The sequence below is a fragment of the Perca flavescens genome, chromosome 6, assembly GCF_004354835.1.
Source record: "Perca flavescens isolate YP-PL-M2 chromosome 6, PFLA_1.0, whole genome shotgun sequence".
Taxonomy (NCBI): domain Eukaryota; kingdom Metazoa; phylum Chordata; class Actinopteri; order Perciformes; family Percidae; genus Perca; species Perca flavescens.
Genome location: NC_041336.1, coordinates 32799106 through 32822687, shown reverse-complemented (window position 1 = coordinate 32822687; position 23582 = coordinate 32799106). Strand labels below are relative to the sequence as shown.

At 40.2% G+C, this 23582-nt stretch overlaps 1 protein-coding gene across 2 annotated transcripts; it reads right to left on the bottom strand.

Moving 5' to 3' along the window:
- Positions 1–347: 347 nt before the first annotated feature.
- On the bottom strand, positions 348–22898 carry slc6a20 (solute carrier family 6 member 20). Of its 2 annotated transcripts, none has more exons than XM_028580565.1 (11): positions 22708–22898; positions 15682–15822; positions 13027–13118; positions 12665–12892; positions 9556–9666; positions 9162–9403; positions 5568–5730; positions 4591–4792; positions 2842–3001; positions 2482–2647; positions 348–683 (listed from the first exon to the last, which is right to left on the bottom strand). In XM_028580565.1, exons 1-11 carry the CDS (start codon positions 22829–22831, stop codon positions 510–512), a joined length of 1803 nt encoding a protein of 600 aa, XP_028436366.1. In that variant the 5' UTR covers positions 22832–22898; the 3' UTR covers positions 348–509. The 2 variants fall into 2 exon arrangements, with proteins under 2 accessions (XP_028436366.1, XP_028436367.1); XM_028580566.1 differs by lacking the exon at positions 348–683 and adding an exon at positions 1138–1205.
- Positions 22899–23582: the final 684 nt, after the last annotated feature.

Here is a 23582-nt window from a genome sequence, read left to right as displayed (position 1 = left end):
CATTGATACATTCACCTGTAATTACTAGGGGTGGGAATCACCAGAGGCCTCACGATACGATATTATCCCGATACTTATGTCACGATACGATATTATTGCAATTTTAAACATATTGCAATTTTCTGCGACATATTGCAATGTATTACCTTTTTTTCCAACTTCAGATTTTTCCCAATTTCAAATGATGTCCCGAAAGGACAATTTTGTCAACATCTGTTGTATCTAAAAAGATACATTTCTCTGTTTGTTCATCTCACTTCAATTTTCTTGGTGCAAAATGTGATTGTCAAGCAGACAAACTGACCAAGACATATATCATAAAAGATCGATACTTGCCGTCTGTGTATCGATACAGTATTTCCACGAAAAATATCGCAATACTATGCTGTATCGATTTTTTCCCCCACCCCTAGTAATTACCAGACACAAATTACTGATGCGGTGTTGCTGTGTTCAGCTGCTGACAGAGAAGTGGAGGTCTGTAGGCAGGAAGCTGCATGGCCGTCTGGTCACTGAGTAGAAAGTGTGCTGGTGGTTGGCTGGCTCCTGTGAAGCCCTCCATCTTTCCTCTGCCTGCAGTAGACATACAGAGCTGTGAGGGGAACACAGCTGACCGACGACACCAGCAGCAGCCCGATGAACACTTGAGCAAAGACAGGATACTCCGTCACCACTGACCTACCCTGAGGAGACAACAGGGACAGTTCACATCACATGTTTTCAGGCATGTTGGCCCGAATAGCAAACATTCATTGGTTTCAGCTTGAATTTTGCCAGTGATGTAAATGGCCCCTGCTCCTGTATTTCTAAATACTCTCATATGTAAGCAGTATATCAAACATTCACACACACACAAACTCACACACACACACACACACACACACACACACACACACACACACACACACACACACACTACTGACTCAACTCACTAACTTAGTCCTTTACCAAGTTACTGTATATGTCTTTTAAACAAACAGCAGATGATGTTTTTCTTATAATGACAGTCTCTTATGGGCATTCTCTTCTCCATTTCCAAATTCAACATTGTCCTCCTTTACCTACAGCTAGGTTAGCTCACACAAATAATACAGCCTGGGGGGACTTTTGGTTGTGTAACGTTACGTAACACTGACCTAATGCTCTTATGGTCCGTGTTAAGAAAGAGTCTTGTCCGACCACAGCCTCTCGCCAGTCACAGTCAGCTGATGCAAACAAGCATATTTCTCATGCATATTGTTACTCACATAAAGTAGCTTTGGCTTATTGAATAGGTTATAGTGGGAGTAAAACATATTCTGCTTTTGGTTCCTACTTAGACATTTTGGTGTTATCATATCATGTTCCTAGAAAAGGCTAACAAAGCCAAAGGTTCAAAAGACAACATTAGCATTATACTTTGTATCCAAGCCAATATGGTCCTGCTTCGACTGCCTAAACTGCAATCTAAACACAGCGGGATTATTCTTTGGGGCATTTTTAGGCCTTTTTTCGACAGGACAGCCAAAAACATGCAGCAGGTCGGAGTTGAACCCAAGCCCGCTGCGTCAAGGAGTAAACCTCTATATATGGGCGCCCGCTGTACCAACTGAGCTATCCAGGTACACTGAATGTTGAAATTTGACCAGCCACTCAATAGATTACTATTGTTTTTTTGGCTGGTGGTGAGTAAAGCACATCTAATAGCCACTTGCATATTTTATTGACGCTACCTAGCATAGTTTCAGGAGCAGGGCCACACCTCAAACACGCCTCTTCCAGTATTCCTATAAATACCCACTTAACCCTCTCCTCTCATTCGCTCTCGCATTCTGCACCCCTCCCTTCCACCCTCTTTCTGTTACTCTCTTTTCTCCTCCTCTTTAGGTCCTAAGGGGGTCCGTCGTACCCGGGTGATACGGCAGATTCCTTACCGAAGCCTCCCCACAACGCAGTCAACTGATGACTACAAGCGACTTTTGAAATTGTTCAAAACGTACTGTATCTGGTTGATGTTGTGGTCCTTGCTAGTGAACCAGCATTTGGCTAGTAGATCATTTTGAACCCTGTGCACACATTTGCACCAGCCTGAATGTATTAGACCTCCGTAATCAGTGGTGTAGTCTACGTGATACCCACTAAGAAAGCTCTAGGATTTCCATATACCCACTTCAAAATGCCCAATGACACAACAACATACTTTCAATTATATTTTTAATATATTTTGAATTTAATTGTCTTTGTCTTTTTCTTCTTCACATAGGCTAAATGAAGGTATTTCCACCGTAAATTGGTGCATAAAAGTGTATCCGAATACAGGAAATGAAGTTGTTGATGCTCAAAACTTCCATGTGGGAGGAAACCCAGCCCTCCTTCCCCGCCCCACCAAAAGGCAGATTCTGGCCAATATATATATATATATATATACAGTGCAGTATACCCACTACAATACATTAGACTACACCACTGTTCGTGATGGAGAAGAAGAAAGCCACAGCTCACCAGCTCTTTGTTCCATGCCTGGTAGGTGGGTGTCCCTCCCTGGATGTAGTTGACTATGTAGACGATGAAGAGGGTGATGAGGAGAAGAGGACTGATCAAGACCCATGTGATCTTCCAGTACCAGTTGGGACGATAACCCAGCATGTCTTCTATGTCTTTTTCAAACCTAAAAATAGTAGATTAGGTTTTATTTTGCATTTTTTCATGTATTTGGATTATTCTGTGCTCCCCACATGTGGCACCACTAGTTGAGCCAGAGCAAAGCTGAACTGAAGGCGGACCCACACACACACACACACACACACACACACACACACACACACACACACACACACACACACACACACACACACACACAACCTTTTGATTCCGTAGATGTAACTGACAGATATGACCTCGATGAGGACGATGAACAGCAGGGAGAAATTGGCGCCGTAGTCGTTGAACATGGTGAACCAGTAATTCCCTGAGGTGGTGGTGAAGCCCAGGCCGAGCAGCAGACAAAACACACACACTAAGCCTGCAAGGACACAACACACACACACACACACACACACACACACACACACACACACACACACACACACACACACACATTCATCTTCAATCAGTAGGTTTTAACATCCGCTGCATTGCACACACACTAGATTGCATCAGGCATGTGTAAGTGATGTGGGAGCAAGGGGGTCATTTCCAATTTCATTGTTTCACATTCTTTTTCAAGTTTTTTTGAACATTGTGCTCTCACTCTGCATCCACCCCAGCCCAGACACAAATTTAGCTATTTGTTGATATTACTGTGCCCTGGTTGTATAATGTAGACTTTTTTTCTCTCCAAAATGTCAGATTGCTTCCTTTAAACCAGTTCTGGTTAAACTGGGAGTTTAGCAGACTATACTGTACTGTGGAGAGATAGGTCTCCTGCTTCTCTTTACCGCAGTGGGTAAACAGCACACTTTATCAGCATGAACAGCACCAGTGGTGGAAAGTAACTCATTTAACATTAACATAGCATTTACTCAAGTTCTGTACTTAATTACAATTGTGAGGTAGTTGCACCTTTTATTATCTGCTCCTTTCTGCCTGTACTCCTCTACATCTTAGAGGGAGATATTGTACTTTTTACTGCACCACATTAATCTCCCAGATTTAGTTCCTTTACAATTTCTGATTATTAAAACCACATATAATCAGCTAAAATGCTAATACATGATGATGTGTTATAAAGTCATTAAAATGATCTGCACTTTCACCAGCTGCAACATTAAACTGATGAACACATTAAAGGTCCCATGGCATGAAAATTTCCCTTTATGAGGTTTTTTAACATTAATATGAGTTCCCCCAGCCTGCCTATGGACCCCAAGTGGAAATGGCGATAGGTGTAAACCGAGCCCTGGGTATCCTGCTCTGCCTTTGAGAAAATGAAATCTGAGATGGGCCGATCTGGAATCTGCTCCTTATGAGGTCATAAGGGGAAAGGTTACCTCCCCTTTCTCTGCTTTGCCCGCCCAGAGAAGTTGGCCCGCCCATGAGAGAGAGAGACATCATGGCTTTCAAACGAGCAAAGTTGGTCAAGGCCACACCCCCACCCTCCACCTTGTCCTCCCCCCTCCTCCTCCTCAATAGCATTTAAAGCTACAGACACAGAAATGGCACATCCTAAGGAAAGCTCGTAGGACTGGCTCTAGTGGCTGTAATTCTGCACAAAGGCTGAATTTCGGGAAAGAGACTTCAGATACAGTATTAGGGGACCACTAAGGCCTATGAAAAAGCATCCAAAAAGCAGCAGGTCATGGGACCTTTAATGCAGCAATCATTAGCCTATTATACAATCATATCATATATTAATCTCAGTATTACTGGTTAGTATTGTTGGTACTTTTGTGCTTTTACTTACAGTAATTAGCATTTTGAATGCAGGATTTGTTTTTACTTGTAACAGAGTAATTCTACACCGTGGCATTAGTATATTAACTTTAGTAAATGATCCAAGTACTTCTACACCACTGAACAGCACCCATATAACATTAGGTTATTGGGACTATATAACCAGCAACACAGGCTGATGGCGGCAACCTTATCCCTCGACATGGGCCTGAATCTCACCGTTGAGCAGCTCGTTGCTCATGTTGGACACCAGCTTGAAGTCTCGCAGCGGGGTGATAATTGCCGTGACATTCCCCAGCATGCTGCCCATTCCCAACAGCAGGAGCATGAAGAAGTAGAGCACTGACCACAGCTGGGACAGTGGCATGTTCTTTATGGCCTCGCTGTACACGATGAAGGCCAGACCCGTCCCCTCCACCGCCTGACACAGACCACAGAGAGAGGCAAACTGTTCATGACTGTGCTTGCTTTAGGCTTTGTCCCACTTGAGCTTCAGGTACTGGTTTTAACAGGCAATTAGTAAGTGTATTAAATACATTTATTCCTGAGCCTTTTTTAGCAGATTGCAACAAAATGCTATGGCTAGGGGCTTGATTGCAAAGTTATTGTTTAGGTTTAGTCTTGTCTAGTTTACTGAGGTACTTCTTTATCTAAGTCCAAGGGCGTATCTTTGGGTTCAACATTGCAGGGGGGTTGAGATCTCCACTTTTGAGCAAAATTTAAATTTTTAACGTCAAATACATCATTTTCTGCATTCTGGTGATTTCTTTCTGCAACAATTTGTGCCATTTCTGCACCAAGTTATGGTGCAGATGTCTTTATTTATGTAAAGGAAATCTAATAGCTTTTTGGGGTGGGTTGCACTGGCCAGTTTTGATTACGCCTACGTCTAAGGCCATATCTGTTTGTAACTCTCTGTCTTCGAATCACAACTAAAAGAGCGGAGGTACTGAATTTTCTCCAATAAACAGGATGCACTTTATAATTATTTAATGTACTGTTCATATCTATTTATTTTTTTAATGTTTTGTGTCTTCCAAAAACCCATGTGAAGCAGTTGTATTCTCATTCTATGAAAGATTATACATATTAGCTTGTGGGCAGCACGGTGGCCCAGTGGTTAGTGCTGTGGCCTCACAGTAAGAAGGTTCTGGGTTCAAATCCAGGCCTTTCTGTGTGTGAGTTTGCATACATACAGTGTCTAGTTCTGTTTCCAGGTTACAGTCTTCCAGTTTGTTGGTGAGTTCAGCAAACTGCTCTGGGTACGTTGTGTTCAGCCTGTCAATCCAGTTGGAGAGACTGTCCACGGTGATACTGTCCTCTGCTAGACTAAAGGTGTTCAGCAGTAGTAAGCGTGTCCTGGAAGAGGAAAAACAGGAACGTTACATGAGGACTACACTGTCTTAACCCAGATAACTAAAGGTGCTGTAGATTGCAAAGATCTTTAGCCAAAACATTTGAACATCGACAACTTCTCAGTCCCTCCCTCCTCCTTTCTGCTAAAGCCCAAACGGTCTCCTAAGCCCCTGTGGAGGGAGAATGAATGTGTGTGTATGAGCAATGATTGACACGCAATTGACACGTGGCCCTGATTGGTGCATCTGAACAGGGAGCGGTGGATTTTTGCAAATTGCATTTTCTTTTTTAAATTACCTGCTTCATGTAGTTCTACTGGAACATAGGGTCAGTTTCAGCAAATATGACAGAAAGATAGTTTTATAAGTCTTACCTACTGCATCTTTAAGCACCAGTACAGTATAGTTCCGCATCACATCAACCCTACCAATGATGCCTATATATCATCCTTGGCTAGTAGTGCACATTTAGAAGTAAACAATATGCCAAAATGTCTTAACTCAATGTGTACCTGCTAGCTTTAAGCCGACAAGTATTTATTTTGTTCTGGAGAGGATTTAAACATACTGTGTTGAAAATAAAAAAAAAGTTAAACATACATGGTTATTTGGTCTAAATAAATGAACCCTAAAATGTCAGCAAATGTAAATCTAGAGTTCTTTGTAATTCAAAAATATTATGCCCAAGTCTTAGTGTCTTTAGATAGATTGAAATACAGTACGCTTTTTGGCTATATTTATCATCATAGGATGTATCTTTGAATCATGCCACTGTTGAGCCATTGATACACAGGAACAAGCTGGTGACCACTTAGAAAAGACTAGTGACAGCTAATAGTTATATAGTTAGCTAATAGCTAATAGTTGACAGCTCGGAAAGACAGCAACCGGAACAGGAAGGGTTAGCAGCCCAACCTGCATCTTCTGTGGAGAAGAACCCAAGGAAGCTACAGACAAACCTGAGAGTGGGGGAGAAGGAGTACCCCAAAAGGATGGACCTAAGGACGACAAACATGGCAAACTGTGGACCGACAACGAGTAAAAGATGCATTTGCAGCAAGACCTGCAAGAACAAGCAACACGTTTTAAAATCCAACAGGCCAGAATGAAATGCTTGGACCCGGAGAGAGCAACGCAGCACACAGGATCCACTCCTGGTGAGACGCAGGAGGAGCCAGGTCCGAGTCACCCCACAGTCCCAGAACCTTCAAGCACCAGAAGGTCCAAACAAAGTAGTTCAACAGTGCCGGATCAAGTGGCCTCCAGCCAGCCATCAGAGAGAATGTTTGATGAGGATGCAGGCAGAATTATCAAAGCATCAGACAGAGGAGACGCTGACATATGGCTTCAGACAGTGTCTACAATCATTGTGAGTTACGCTGAGAGAAGTTCGGTGTTGGAGAGGTGAAGACCACCAGATCTCAGTAAGCATTGTGACCACGGATGTATAATCAGACCTGGATCCAGCGTTGGAGGCAGAGCCTTGTTCATTCCTATGAGAGTTGCTCAGTGGCGCATGAAGCCAAAAAAGTTCACCTTCCTCGTTTAAAATGACTTGGATGATCGCCGCTGCTTCCTCACTGTGCGGCCCATAGAGCAGGCACGCTAGAGACCTCCGCCGGCTGGGGAATGGGGATTTAATGGGGATTAAATGATTTAATTGTGCAGCTCTTCTAGACTTTCTAAATATTATTGGACTGAATGGATGAAATTCTGATAGTGAAACGAGTCATTTTGCGAGGGGTGGGATGCTTGGGAAAAAAAAATGATCCACTGATTTACAAACGTCTCTATAGGGTTAGCCGCTATATTCAGTTAGCTTCAAGGCTGGGTACACTTCCTGGGGGCCTGCTTGTGACCTTCTGACACTCGCATGGCAGTTCAAGGCAGCAACAGAGGAGGAAAGACCACCACTGACAGAACTTCGGAACACCTTCACGACCATGTGCATAGCAGAATGGAACAGGAGACGGGAGAGAGAGAGACAGGAAGCAGACTGTCTTTATAGCTAACCTGTTCAACGACTTTTAGGACAGGAACAAAAGCTGGGGCCCTACAGAGCCCTTACAGAACCACCACTTCTCGAAATGGAGGTTGTGTGAGTAAGCCCAACTGGAAGGAAGTCCAGGAGTCAGTGCAGCCAGAACCCCAGGACTGCCCCAGGACCCAGCGGAGGACTCTACAAGGTGTACTAGGGCTGCCTGAAGCTCCTTTAAGCTCTGGAAGATGTTGCGGGTCATTTGGTACAGGGGGAACCGTGAAGACACACTGGGGACATCTGGATTCCCAAGCAGGAGAACTTGATTAACCTGGAGCAGTTCAGACTCATCCTGTGCTCAGCGTGGAGGGTTAAGTCTTCTTTAGTGTCCTGTCTCGACAGATGACAGAGTTTCTCCTCAAGAACAACTACATACACACAACAGTACAGAACTACAGAAATACTTTGATAAAACATGGTCGCCACTCATAAACTTCCTTCAATCTTAATCTCTTATACCTAACATGCTCCTACAGATCCCTATACTCTTCACTTGCACATTCAACCCACACACATACACTAATCCACAACCCCATTTTTGTCCTTCCTTATGTCTGATTTTTATTGCATCTACCTCCCTTTTTAGTTTGCTACACCAATCTATGTTGTGATATACAGTATATTTGCTGATCTCTGTCATTGTCTCAATCTCCTTCCTTTGTGTTCCTATAACACCCTATTAATCCTGTTTTTGTAAAGACACCTTCTGCCATAATTTCCATCTGACATCGGCATCTGACATGCAAGTGATCTACATAAGAAAATAATAATAATGCAGAAACAAGGTCTGAGGGCAGTCCAATGAGGTAAGAGAGGTCTGTCCTGTGGCAGGAACACTTGTATGTTGCACCCCCACTCATCCTCCTTTTTTTTTTAAACCAACCTCACATACACACACACACACCACACATATATATCCATAGATACCACATACACAGACAATTAAGCGTACACATGCCTCTCTGCCTCTGTTTATAACCTCACGGTATCACTGACATTGCATTGTCTTATTTTGTATTGGTGTCATGGATCTGCCTTGCTTTGTTCTGTCTTTTTTGTCTGATGTCACCTTTTTAATTGCACTAATTAAAAAACAAACCCCTAAACCATTAAACAGTAAAATTAGTTGGAGCTCTACAGTACACACACACACACACACACACACACACACACACACACACACACACACACACACACACACACACACACACACACACACACACACACCTTTAGTTTACTGTTTAAAGGAACACACACTCACAGAGGTGTAAAGGTGCACTCACATATACACACACACACACACACACACACACACACACACACACACACACACACACACACACACACACACACACACACACATATATATATTTATATATAGCAGAAAACACACACACCTCTCCAGGCAGTTCTCGTAGTTGACAGTGGCCTTGAACCCATAGATAGCAAAGGTGACGATGCTGGCAAAGATGGAGGTTCCACTGTTGATGAGGGAAACAACGATGGCCTGGCGCTCAAAGTTGTTGTTGTACTGGTTGTAGCTGGCAAAAGCTATGAGCGTCCCGAAACCCAAACCCAGAGAGAAAAAGATCTGAGTGGCTGCATTGATCCAGGTAGTGGGGTTGGCAAGCTGTTCCATCTGGAAGCAGACAAATGCAGGCACACACACACACACACACACACATGCGCAGTCTGCCAGCAGTTTGTTTGCGTAGCGTCTCGGCTGTAATGCAAAGCATCCATGTACAGTATGTCTGTAAGCATATTGCCCCAATTCCAACACAACCTTACCTTGGGTGTGAACATGTATATGACACCATTGATGGCACCATGAAGAGTGACGCCCCGGATCAGGTAGATGAAGAGCACTACGTATGGAAATGTGGATGTGAAGTACACCACCTACAGATGGAGCCAAACACAAAGTTATGGTCAAAGTAGTCTCGCTATGCCAGACCTAGCTCCAGCCCTGCAGAGGAAGGTCTAGCTAGTCCACCTAGCATTCCTGGATGGGAGAAAAACGTGCTTTGGTTTATTGGCATTTCTTTAAACCAATCACAATCGTCTTGGGCGGTGCTAAGCGCCGGACGCAGCCACGGTGCCTCTGCAAAATAGCCTCGGGAAGGAACTTGTTTTGGTGGAACATGTTTACGTTCAAAAGTTGTTTTAGTCGTGCAACAGAAAACTCAGATTGGACAGATAGTCTAGCTAGCTGTCTGGATTTACCCTGCAGAGATCTGAGGAGCAGTTAACCATAGTCCTCAGAAATCCACCGGAGGTTAGAACGCCAACACAAAGAAAGAGGAAGGTGACGGACATCTGGCCAAAAAGAAGCGACATGCGGCAACTTCCAGCAGCAATGGAGCTATCCCCGGATGTGGAAGATTGTGGATATAGACTAGAGTCAGCGTTCAGGCATGACAGAGGGCGGCATGTTGGAAAACTTTTTCAGATCCCCATTATCACCCTTCCAAGTCTGGGCAAAAAAAAAAAAAAAAAAAAGTGAGCGGGATGGGACTGCAGGACTACGAAAATATGTAAACTGTTAGTTCCTGTGATTGCATGACAAAAGACCTTTCATACGGCTAACAAATGTATAATGAAGTTACTACACTGTTATGCTGAATTAGTTGACTTAAACCGTTTAAGTTTTTCCACAAAGTGAAACTTAAAGGTACAATATGTAACATTTCTGCTTTAAAATGTCTAAAAATGACCATACCTATGTTATATATTTTTATGAGTTGTGTTCTTACACTATCCCAAATGTTTCCACCAAATGTCAAACCCAGAGAAATCTTATTTTATTTTCAGACACGGCACGTTTCCTTTAGTCGCCCGTCAGTGGCGTCATATAACCTTTTACCCTCCAGTTACTCTAACTTCTGTCAGAACACTGGCACCAAGATGATACGTTCAGGAGTAATTGTAAATCATACAATGTCACAGAAAAAAAATACTTATAAATAACCGTAATACTGCTTTTTTTTGCCATACAGCATCATTTCGTGATTAATTACATCACACTTTTTATCACAGTAATACAACAGAGACCTTATCTATTTTGAAAGTTCAATATTGATACCGGCTTGACGTTACTACAATGTGCTAACGTTGATGCTAAAGCTTTGTGGGTAACATTATGAGGTTACAACATCGTTCAACACGCTAATAAAGTTATTTTTATATGACTGTTTCGACCACAGCTAACAGGACTGAGCTAACCCACGAATAACTTCACTAGTAACGTTAACGTTAGCTGTATAGATAGACGATTAATCTAATGCTAATTTAGCCAAAGTAGCACACCCCGGTCTGTCTGCCTCACTCCCCCGGCGCAGAGAGACTCAGTCGGGATGACAGCTGACAAGAGCCCCGGGACATATAGCTAGCTAGTTACCGTTAGCCCCAAGTCAGCTATTAGCCAGCTACTTTCATCACAGCAACCCCCGGCCAGAACTTATCTCCAGTGCCTGGTGATTATGACGCTAACGTCAGTTTAATTAAACGTCGGGAAACAGACTATATCAGACCCAGCACCGAGTCACAACAGCGGCAACATCTATAGCGGTAGCTATAGCTACATCTCCGTAGCGCTACCGGTGTAGCTATGTGCCGAATTTCTCCCCCCTTCGCGTTTAGCTGTCTTTACGGTTAGCTAAATTAACCCGACAAAAGGTGGGTTAAGCACCAAAACGAAAAGTTAAGATTACTGAAAAGTGAAGGGGAGATAATTCCGGGCAGCTGGGAGATGTTCTGCTGCTGCACAACAGGCATCAAACATCCTGGGCGCTGTCGCGGAGATTTCCCGGACAATCCCCAGCCACACCCGTCTCTCAGCCTCGTTTAGTAGTAGTAGCTAGCTAGCGTTACAACAAACCCCGTCCGCCCCGGTGTTGAAACCATCCAAAAGGTGATATTGATATGTATTTGGCTATACATTAGGCTCTACTTATCAATACTAAAGAAAGAACTTGTTCATTTAAATATTTTTTTTTCTTTTATGATTTTAAGAACAATGTTGTTGAGAGTGAGAACACATTTGTTCCAATAAAACAGACAATACACAGATTGTAATTTCTAATATATTCTGCATGGAAAATCTCACTAAGGAGACATTACAGATTTCCAATCTGCATAACCAAATTCCTCTTCACCGCCCAGAGGCATGAGGACAATAATAACAATAATTTTAAGTATCCTTCTGTCAATGATGTTATTATTACAAACAAGCAATGTGTACAAGTGTTTATATAGTTTTATTCTAGTTCTAACAATAATTGTAAGTATCCTTCTGTCAATGATGTTATTATTGTTGAAGCGTCAGTTATTGTATGCATTTAGAGAAAGTCGAGATTTCACCATTTTAGATAAAAGTGCTCATACAGTAGGTGCTTTTTACTAAACTACCTGTTGACTGTGGTTAGCTAACATTAATGTACAGTATCAGTTGATACTGCCAACATGAACATGCCTATTCTTCCATTTACTAAATCAAACAGAAGATCAAAATCATTTATATAAACTAAATGTCTTAGTATTATTATTACTCCCACATTAATTAAAATTAATCCCACATTAATCCTTAGGATAACACGTTGGCTGTGTGGGGTGAAAATAAACTGCATGATTTGAGTTTGATAGAAAGACTCTATCCACGGTTTTCAATAAAAATAATAAAAAATAAAATAAATACACCATAATTGACCGTGATTGTTGTTTCAATTTATTCCTGTTCAATATTAGAAAGAGTATTTTTCCAGTCCATGATTTTTTTTAAGTGTCTCTTAAAAGTTGTCAGTTGTGATTGGTAGACTAGACCCGACATGTACAGAGAGGAATACCTGAAAGTGCGTATGCTCCCAATATTTGCAGTTTGAGGGACTCAGAGTTCTCTTACCTTTCCAGTTGACTTTACTCCTCGGACAATGAACATGTAGGTGATCCCCCAGGCGAGCAGGAGGCACAGTGCCTGGCCTGTATGAATGCCTCCGTTCTCTTCAATAGAAGAAGAGATGTCCAGTGTTTGCCTGTAGAAGAAGTACTGGGTCGATGTAGCCGTTTCACACTCCTCTAAGAATCCTGTCCTGTTGGAGTTGATGGGGCAGTCTGCCCAGGGCAGCACTGACTGCCACGGGAGGGAACGCAGAACAGTAGAGGCGTGTTACCTTAGTGTCCAAACGACATCCAACATTCTGTATGTACACTGTATAGTATCGGCTACTGAAAAAAACGACACCAGTTTGTTAATTAGCAGCTCACTTGAAATGAATGAAAGAGGTACCAGAAACTCCAGGCATTGATGACGTTGTAATAGAGACACAGATACAGAGATGTCACGACACTAGCAAGACCTAAAACGAGAGAATTATACATAAAAATCAAGGGACAATGTGTTTCCCATTTTACATATTCAACAACCACCCATTAACCCAGTGGTTCCCAACCTTTTTAGCCCCCCCTGAAACCAAAGTTGAGGTAACTCTCGTGATAGAGCCTTACTTTCTTTTTTGATACAGAGCAGTTATCAGGTCTTTGACGTTTCTCCGCCATGTTTCATTCATAAAATAGTGATGCCGTGGCGGCAGGAAAGACGAGGATCATAGCAGCTAGCAGCTGACCTGATGACAGCAAGGGTCCCAGGTTAAGAGGTCCCGGAGGTTTGGCCTACTAAGTAGCCTGCCAACAATTTTAAGCGAGAACAAAAATATATAGTTTTTATACCGACTTTTGTATACATTATATATTCTAGTGTATTATCATAATTTGTTTAACATGTGCAAATATATATATTTTTTTACCTCAACCTCAAACCAGATAGACTTGTGCACCCCCTGTGATCTTTGCCGCCCCCTTAAGGGGTGCCCGGACCCCAGGTTGCAAGCCACTGCATTAACCCATACTTCTTTAAGGCCAGTTTGTCCAAAAGGCACTGGACAGAGTCAGGAAGTCAGCACAAAACATAATTCCCACACAGCTCCCCTCACTCGCTGGCGTACTGTATATCACACCAGATGCCTAACACTGTTCCCACCCAGGCCACAACCTCTTCACTCTGCTGCCATCTGGAAGGCGTTACAGATCTTTCCAGGGTCACACTTCCAGACTTTTGAATAGTTTTTATCCATAGTGCCATAAAACACTCAACTCATGACCCATATAGACTGCACTGCACTTAATGGACTATGTCTTCTTTTAGCTACTTATCAATTATTATAATGTATTTACTTATTTATTTATTACTGTGTTCATATTGTTTAGGTCTCTTTTTTACTATGTCTTAATTCATGTTTTACTATGTTGTCTTGTCATACTATGTGTCACCACCAGGGGAAGTGCAATTGAATTTTGTTGTTATGTGCAATGACAATAAAAGGCATTCTATTCTATTCTATTCTATCCATGTGAGTCATGAATGGAGTCAAAGCTCTGTGATGTAGAAACCACGTCCCATGAGCTGGGCCTAACAAAGGTCAAGAGTCACCAGAGTTTTGGTTTGCTCAACAGCGTTCAAAAGCAATACGTCTCTCAAATGTTTTCTAAATTTCCGATTATTGACCTTTCTGCATTGAGACATAATCTCTCAAGAGAGGATCACGACGCATCTAAGAATGCATCATTTCTAGCCACTGGGGGACCATAGGCAGGCTGGGGGAACTTAGATTAATGTTAAAAAACCTCATAAAGTGAAATTTTCATGCCATGGGACCTTTAAAACCACCCTCCCAACTTAACTATTCCGAAAGGCCAAATCCCACATAACTCCACTCTCCATCGAATTCATGGATATCACTGTAATAAATTTCATGTTAGTTTAACTTGGAAATGCAAGGTCCCCTGCTGCCTTGAAAATCGAAGTTCACTCAACTTGAAGACTGCCTTTTTTTCAACTTAGAAATTAAAGTCATGAGGTTGATGTAACGACAGTGTTCTAGTTTTGTTAAAGTTGTTCTTTTAGTTGATTTAACTTTGTATTACTTGGTTTAACTTCATACTTTAAGTTTAAACAAATAATTCATTTTCTTTAATAATGCAAGAAACCTTCCTTGCCTAATATAACAGACATACCTTTCTGCTTTATTTCAACTCACAGTTTGAAGGTAAAACAACATAACCACATTTATTGAGGAGATAGTGTGGGTACTTGGGTGGGGCCACCCCAGGCCCTGTGCAAAGTAGGTGCCCCTGTGCTGATCTTGCGTCACTTGACATAAAATTGCCACTAGTGAAGTGACACGCCACAGATTAATGGCTGAAGAAAGCCTATTACTGCTCACAGTCTAACACTGTAATACTCCAGCTCTTCTTATCAAACGTAACAGTCACTTAACTCATGGTTACAAATGTAAACCAGCACAACAATGACAATTACCAGGCAACAAAACATTACATTCCAAGCAGACACGTTTAATAAACGGAATTCATAAAGTTACATTTGTATTTCAAACAAACTGCAAACTTTTCAGCAAATTTTAACACAACTCTATTTACTGCCTTGCATCATGGGAATTGGCCAGCCAATGAACCAGTTGCAGTCCTGACTGCAATTGGTTGATAACTTAACTTACATACCTTAGTTCAATCAACACCTAAATTTTTTTAAATAGTCAACCCAACGAATAAATGCAAGTTTAACTTTCAAAAACTCATAAAGTTGAGTTCAAATCCACAACTTGTATAAGCTTGTTCAGTTAAAAATAAGAAATAAGTGGACATAACTAAATGGGTCTATGATATTTTACAGTGATATTGCTTTTTCTATCTTAATTTTTAAATGTGTTTTTTTAAATTATATTTTCCTTTTTAACTGTGTTTTTGCTAGTTTTAACTGTAAGGTGTCATTGAGTGATATGATATATATATGAATAAAATGTATAATTATTATTGTTACCGTCAGTTAGTTTAACCAGCACTTACCGACTCCTCCCAGATAAGGGCTGATGGCAGTCCACGCCCCGATGCTGCCAAGCCTCATCTTCTGACCAACGGCAAGCTCCAAGTAGAATAAGGGGATTCCCTCCAGTATTAGCATGATGAAATATGGAATCAAGAATCCCCCTGTTGGTGGAAAGTATTAAAAATTACAAACATGTCCATTCACATAATGACTGTAGCTGCTATTTTATTACATAACCCTTGGGTTGTCTTCCCCATTCACCATGCAACTTTTTTGTTTTTATGGGTCAAAAAAGGAAAAAAAATTCCAACACTTCTTTTTCAAAACTTTTTTCACTTTTTTCGAAGTTTCTGTCAATATTTTTCTGCACTTTTTTTACGTTTTTTTTGTCACTTTTTCCAATGTTTTGCCATTTTTTCCTGCGCTAAGCATAAAGTCAAATTTGAAGCCCTGCAGCATTAAAGACATGTTTATTAGTTTTTGTTCATTTTAAAACTTCAACATTTTAAAATGATCATTATTTTGTTGGCATTAAACAGTATTTCCCATGAATCAGAACCAATGGTACAGTATCAAAGCTTCATGGGGGTCTGAGTTGCTAAATGTTATATTTTGTTTTGATCACTTGCAATTTCTCAGCACTAAATTGATTTTGACTACATTTTGTGGAGTTGGTGAACCAATAAATTAATTTAGTCCCTATCCAAGCTTGAGAGCCGGCTGTTACATGAAGGGCAGTAATTACAGTTGAAGTGTGCTCATTGTTTGCTGAGCCGTGTATAGGATTAATACAGACATAACAAATCTTGCACTTACTACTTGTTGTCTGGAGTTTGCACCTTCAAGGTTGAAAGCACTTCATTGGAAGTCGCTTTGGATAAAAGCGTCAGCTAAATGACATGTAATGTAATGTAAAAATCTTCCATCTAAACACATTAACTATGCTCAAGACACATTAGGACCTGTTTGATGGTACTATTTGGCAATGTTTATTCTGACCTGTACTGTTACACTACTGTTTAATCCTAAAACACACACTAATCCTAACTAACTAAGAAAAAGCAACTCTTTATTCTCATTTACAGAGAAATCTATCTACACAATAACAAACTGTACTAATACCACACTGTAAAAATACTCTGTTATATGTACAAGTCCTGCATTGAAAATGTTACTTCAGTAAAAGTCTGTAAGTACCGTCAGGAAAATGTAGTTAAAGTATTAAAAGTAAAGAAAAATCCTCCCATTTTAGAAACAGGAAACAATCCAAACAGTTGTGTCTCAGCTTGCTCCTCGGGCATGGTGGGGGCCGTAGCAGTCGGAGGAAATAACTGTCTCTTTCACCTTGCTCCTCAATTCCCATAGACAAATACCCCTCGTACCAAGCTCCACCCCCCCCCCTTTTTTTTTTTTCTTTCTCGCTCCCTTCCTTCTGGTGAGCCTCACCTAATCCAACATACTCAAAACTTCATACCCACCCCCTCTCATATCTATAACACAGTACCACAACTCACAACATTTCATACTATAATCACAAAAACACTCATCATACACACACAGACATGCCTATCCATGAGCACACACGCACCTGCCTTAGAAACTGTCCCCTGTAGCATTTAGTCAAATACTGTTGTTATTTGTGTTCACAAGCTCTGTTTATGTATGTCAAATAGTCTTTGTATACTGTATTGAACTGTCTTGAACATATCTCTTACACTCATTTGGGTTATGTAAGGTTTGTGGGTTTTTGTAATTATTTGTATAACACCTATGGAAAAACTAAAAGAAAAAAAGAAAAGAGAGCACAAAGACCCATACCAGTATGCTAATGTTTTAAATTGCAGTACACTACAGTATTTGTGGGAAATTTGTTTTCAGAGGTGGACTCATTTCGTAACATATCAGGGGACGCACTTGGAAGGACATGCTGTCTGCAGCAATCGTGTGTGCATATACAAATTAGACCTCCTCAGTAACGTAATTTTATTCATAATCATAGTTTGCATAAGCAAATATAATGTTTGAAATCAAAAACTTGAACATGAATGTCTGATTGTAAAATGTCACTTATCATTGATAAGTTATCATTGAGGCTGAGATTTGAAGGTTAGCTTGGACATTTGGCCTATGTTTTTACGTGACTTGTCACCGGTGTTTAGTCAAATGCTAACCGTTTCGGGTCATCTGTAAATTTTGGATTGGTCATGGGTAGCTAGCTAGCCAGATAACGTTATCTGATAGCCTCGCGGCCCTTGTTAATTGCTGCAAATGCCGTTTGACGGTTGAATTGCGATGGGCTAATTTCAATCAGAAAGGTGGTTAACTTGGAAACTGACTGACGTTAACTGAGAAAAGAGTGAATAGTGTTAGTGGGCTAATTTTGAGTGTTGATGAAAGGGAATTGATAATCTGTAGTAAAAGTCTGGTAACGTTAGCTAATTGTATAATGCTAGGCAACTTTGTTTTTGCCGCATTGGCAGCAAAAATGTTCCCCTGTCAAGTCTGTGGTCATAGCTGTGCCACAATATTGTATGTAATATGTAAAGCAAATGATAATGCACAAAAATACACCAAATTTAACTTTTAAGTGTGTTTTGCCAGATTGCGGTCGGATTTTTCAAAACTTTTCAACTGTTAAGAATCACTCTTACAGACATAAAGACAAATGTGTGGTTAAGGAAACCATGAAGAAACTATGCCTACTTCTTTTACTTCGTGGATACACAAACTATCTTACCTATGTCTTTATTTGTTCCCTACAGGTGTCTGCTACCACGTCTGATATTGAAACAACCCTCAATCTACCTGCAAGTCCTCGCCTGATATTGCCTGATATCCATTTTATTGATAGAGCTTATATATCAGATCAACCATTGTTCTTTAGTTTACAGATGTTACGCAAGTGAGATACATTCTGACATTGCTATCACTTGAAGTATCAGGTGGAACAGGGCAAGTCATGACTGGAAGCAATAGGATTACCATGTGAGGGCATCACGGCAAACTTTTTGACAGGACTTGCTGCTGGGTTTGCGATGTACTATATATATTCAACCTTCAGTATCAAGAAGAGGTGGCTTCCACTCTGGAATTCATTCAGAGGAAAGACTCAATTTTCCTTGCGTTATTATAGATTTTTATTTTTTATTTTTAACATAAAGATGGTATTTGTTACTATATACAATACTTACTAGTATTGACACGGACATTAACTCAGACAGGCAGTTTATGAGGGAAGAGCCTACCTCAACGTACAAGCCTCAAAGCCTATAGTTGATTCCCAAATGTTTTGACATGGTAAATGCCATTAATGCATATTTTCAAAAGGTTCTCACTGGTGTATGTTCTTAAAATGGTCTTAATACACAGTTTCAAAATGTTCTTACTAGGGCTGGGACGATATGCTTTTGTCCGGATTCGATTGTCTCGGAAAAACGGTTGTCGATTGGATTTGTATTGCGATTTTCATTTATTGCGATTCTAGAAGTATTGTGATTCAATAGTATTGAGTATTGGAAACAGATGTGATGTAGTCGCCGTCGGTGGTACCGTAGAAAACAGAAAATATTTTGGTCAATCATTGGTAAAAAATGTTGCTATGTTGTAGAGTCCGCTTCAAGTTTGGTAAAATAAATGATATAATAATATAATAACAACTTGTGTATCAGTTTCTTTTCTCTCGTTTGGTCAGAGGCAGTCTGACATTTGGCAACTCAAAAGTCTCTTTTGGTTAGTTTCTCTGGGTCATCCAAGTTTTCAGTTGTTTTTTACAGAAGCAGTATTTATTTTTGACACTTCCCTTTTAAATAAAAGTGTTTGATTTATAGTCTTTCTAAGTTGTTTATTGCCTATGTTATATAATTAATCACAATAACGCAGATTTCAGCCTACAAAACACTAAGGTTCTAATGTTAATTGCATTAAAGACTGATATTTTAACTATTTTAAACTGCTAAATTAGCTTATTTTACCATCAATTATGCCTGCCTACAGTGAAAAGTGGGGATTTAAAGTAATCTACTGGCACCCCCTAACCAAAATGTTAGTGTAAATACAAATAATCACACAAATATACTGCATTTTCATTTTTTTTTATTAGGGAATCATATAGTATGCTCTGCTGCCAGTATGTAATTGTAAATTGTAAAAACATAATTTGTTGTGTTTTATTTTTGCACGAACAGGCTGTAAAGTAATTTAACAGTATGAATACTGTTTAATAACAGTAAAATGCTGGTGTCTCTGTTGCCAGTATTTTACTGTAAATAAAATTAAATTTAGAAATATACTGTAAATTTTATTTTTACAGTAACAGGCTGTAAAGTCATTTGACATAATGAATACTGTTTAATAACAGTAACATGCTGGTGTCTCCTGCCAGCACTTTACTGTTAATTTACATGAAAATTCTTTACAGTGCAGTAATTACAGTTGAAGTGTGCTCATTGTTCACTGAGCCGTGTATAGGACTAATACAGACATAACAAATCTTGCACTTACTACTTGTCTGGAGTTTGCACCTTCAAGGTTGAAAGCACTTAAAGGTGCAGTAGGTAAGACTTATAAAACTAACTTTCTGTCATATTTGCTGAAACCTATGTTCCAGTAGAACTACTGAAGCAGGTAATGAAAAAAGAAAATCTCTTGCACCACCTACAGCCTGTAGAGCAATTTTTAAAAATCAACAGCTTCCTGTTCAGATGCACCAATCATGGCCAGGTGGGGGCGTGTCCAACTGTGTGTGTCAATCACTGCTCAAGCACACACATTAATTCTCCCTTGTGGGGGGGCTTAGGAGAACGTTTTGGGCCTTAGCAGAAAGGGGAGGGACTGAGAAGTTGTTGATGTTCACATTTTTTGGCTAAGACCTGGATCTTCCCAATCCTACCTACAGCACCTTTAATTTGAAGTGGCTTTGGATAAAAGCGTCAGCTAAATGACATGTAACGTAATATAATACTCTCCCATCTAAACACATTAACTATGCTCAGGACACATTAGGACCTGTTTGATGATACTATTTGGCAATGCCTCTGTTTATTCTGACCTGTACTGTTATACTACTGTTTAATCCTAACTGGTCCACACAGGAGGAACAGGGAGAAAAAGCAACTCTTTATTCTCATTTACAGAGAAATCTATCTACACAGTAACAAACTGTATTCAGATCTTTTAGTTAAGTAAAGTACTAATACCACACATGCAGTAAAAGACCTGAATTGAAAATGTTACTTCAGTGAAAGTCTGTAAGTATCATCAGGAAAATGTAGTTAAAGTATTAAAGGTAAAGAAAAATCCTCCCATTTTAGAAACTGGAAATGAGCTAAACAGTTATGTCTCTTTCTTTCTTTCTTTCTTTCTTTCTTTCTTTCTTTCTTTCTTTCTTTCTTTCTTTCTCTCTCCTTTCTTTCCATCTTTCTTTGGGTCTCTATCTGTCTCCCCTCCCATTTTAAAAAGTGTAAAGGATCCAAACAGTTGTGTAATTTAATGGTCTAATCATTTCAGCTGGACCTGTAGGCTGTTATATTGTTGGCTAGTTTACTTTATAATAAAACATCAGATTTTATAAACTCCATGTGTTTTGTGTGCAGAAATCTTAATGTGTAAAGTAACTAGTAACTAAAGCTCTAACAGATGAATGTAGTGGAGTAAAAAGTCCAATATTTCTCTCTGGAATGTAGCGGAGTAGAAGCAGAAAGTGGCATGAAAAGAAAAGACTCAAGTACAAGTACCTCAACATTTGGACTGAAGTACAGTAGTGGAGTAGATGTACTTAGTACAGCTGCCTGTGTTTATCGTTACTTTTACTTTTGTACTTTTGTTGGGTCAAAAGTCAAACCTGGTAATGAAATTGGACTAAATAGTGCTATTAAGAAACAAAGACAGATTTTGAAAGCCCTGCGTGGAGCATGCGACAATAATATCACATATATGACATGTAATATCACATCTGTACTGTGAATACATTTGTGCAATAGGTTTCATAACTCTCCTTGCAGAGAAATATCCAAACTTTGAAAAGGAGTGTACCTGTTTGACTACATTAAATACATTACATTACATACAGAGCTCCATGGGGTTAGACAAATAAAGATGTGATTTCATGTCTTTATAGATTTGGACTTCTGGCTTTAACAATGTCTCATTCTCTAACAGATTAGTTGTTGAGATGTAGCCTACATGATTCCTAAAAAGAAACATCGCGAACAAGATAACGTGATGTTTTCACTATGCAGAAAGTTTGGAACAACACAGAAGAATAACAATTTCCTTTTGGCCTACATAAATAAAGACATTTGCAACATAAATTCAAAAAAATGTAAGACCATTATGAAAGAAATTTAAGACCTTTATCACAACCTTTATCACAAGTATCGCTAAACTTGCACTTCCCCATAGCTGAAGAATTAAATCTGTTTTTATGTCTGTGGAACAATCTGAAAGAGACTCGTGCCAATAACAATAAAAGCTGATCGGCTGCAATATAAGTAGCATGATGGTCTCATTTGTAGTGGTAAGCGAAATTATATTAGGACTAGCGAGAGAAAGAACTACAACACCACAGAATAAAAAAGAAGAGCATTAGAGGTAGAGTGGTAGAGTGCATGGACGTAGGAAAATTTAGACCTTTTTCAAGTTATTTAAGACCTAAAACACAATACTTCAGCAAATGTAAGACTTTTTAAGGCCTAACATTTTGATTTAGAAATGTTTGACTTTTTAAGAACCCCCCCACACCCGCCCTTGTGTTGAATTGTATTGAACTAGTCTCTGATCTACAGCAGCAGTTAGGTGTAAAGTCTGTAGATAAGCTACTAAATGTCTACTGATTCCGGTTCTAGTTTATGGCCTGCGTTTATGACTGACTAACAATAACTCATTCCCTCCAGTTCTTTGGACATTTACGCCAGAAACAGCCCACCTGCATGACTCAGATTGCAGGCAACAAGTCAAAACCTGTGCATAGAGCCCCTGGACCAGAAATCTCTCTTGAGTAGTAGTGTGTGGCCATGCCTCAGATCTGCAGCGCGGGGTAGGTCACTCACCTCCGCCGTGCATTTGACACAGGTATGGAAACCGCCACACGTTCCCCAGTCCCACTGCATAGGACACACACGCCAGGACGAACTGTAAGGGGTTGTCCCAGCTCGGTCTGGCTTCTTTCTCCATGTCAGCGTCCGGTCAACGTCTCCAGGCTCGTGCTCCGATCCGATCCGCAGCCGAGCCTCAAACAGAGAACAACAAGTGGATGAGCGCGCGGTGCGTTCAGCGCGCGCCCTCCGACGCTTTTTATAAGCTGTGTGTGCGGTCCCTCTGAGGAGGAGGGCTTTCTCACGGGACAATTCTCATTTTGTGTTATTATATAACTAGCGTTTGACTTCAGAGCGCTTGAATTAATATGTAATCCTTGAAAGATAAAACTAAAATCTGATAAAAACATAACTTCTCTGCTTATGATGCTTGTTTTCTGTATTTTGTGTTGTCTTTGTAAAGCTGCAGAACGGACAGAGTCCAAAACAAATTTTCCTATAAATTTCCAATAAACTTTATTGTCCCTGAAGATATACTTTATTGAATGAAGTATATCTTATCTTATCTTATTTTCGAGTCAGAAATAAAAGCTCTCCTGTTTGTATTCAACATTTCTTTGAATTAAGAGAATTAAGTTATAATTTAAGAGGATTTTTAAATATGTAAAGTACATATATGTTTTAGTTTGGTGAGTTATATTATGGGATGGACTCAGTGATGAGGGTGAAATTGTGCAGCACTCTGTGGATTTGTTTCTTCTGTGGTATTGCTGATGTTCTGGGTTGTTTCGTGGATTGTTTAGGACAGCCTTGGGCTTGTTCCTTTTCCGTGTGGGTTGTTTCTTGTGTGAGTTATATTGTGTGAAATGGACTGGTGTAAACATGTAGGC

What these genes read in the sequence shown, in the direction of transcription:
- slc6a20 (XM_028580565.1), bottom strand. Translation starts at nt 22,831, where the DNA reads ATGGAGAAAGAAGCCAGACCGAGCTGGGACAACCCCTTACAGTTCGTC. An exon ending in CCCTTATCTGGGAGGAGTCG is followed by an intron (nt 13,119 to 15,681) that starts GTAAGTGCTGGT and finishes CTCTCGTTTTAG; the next exon opens with GTCTTGCTAGTGTCGTGACA. An exon ending in TACGAGAACTGCCTGGAGAG is followed by an intron (nt 5,731 to 9,161) that starts GTGTGTGTGTTT and finishes TTCCTCTTCCAG; the next exon opens with GACACGCTTACTACTGCTGA.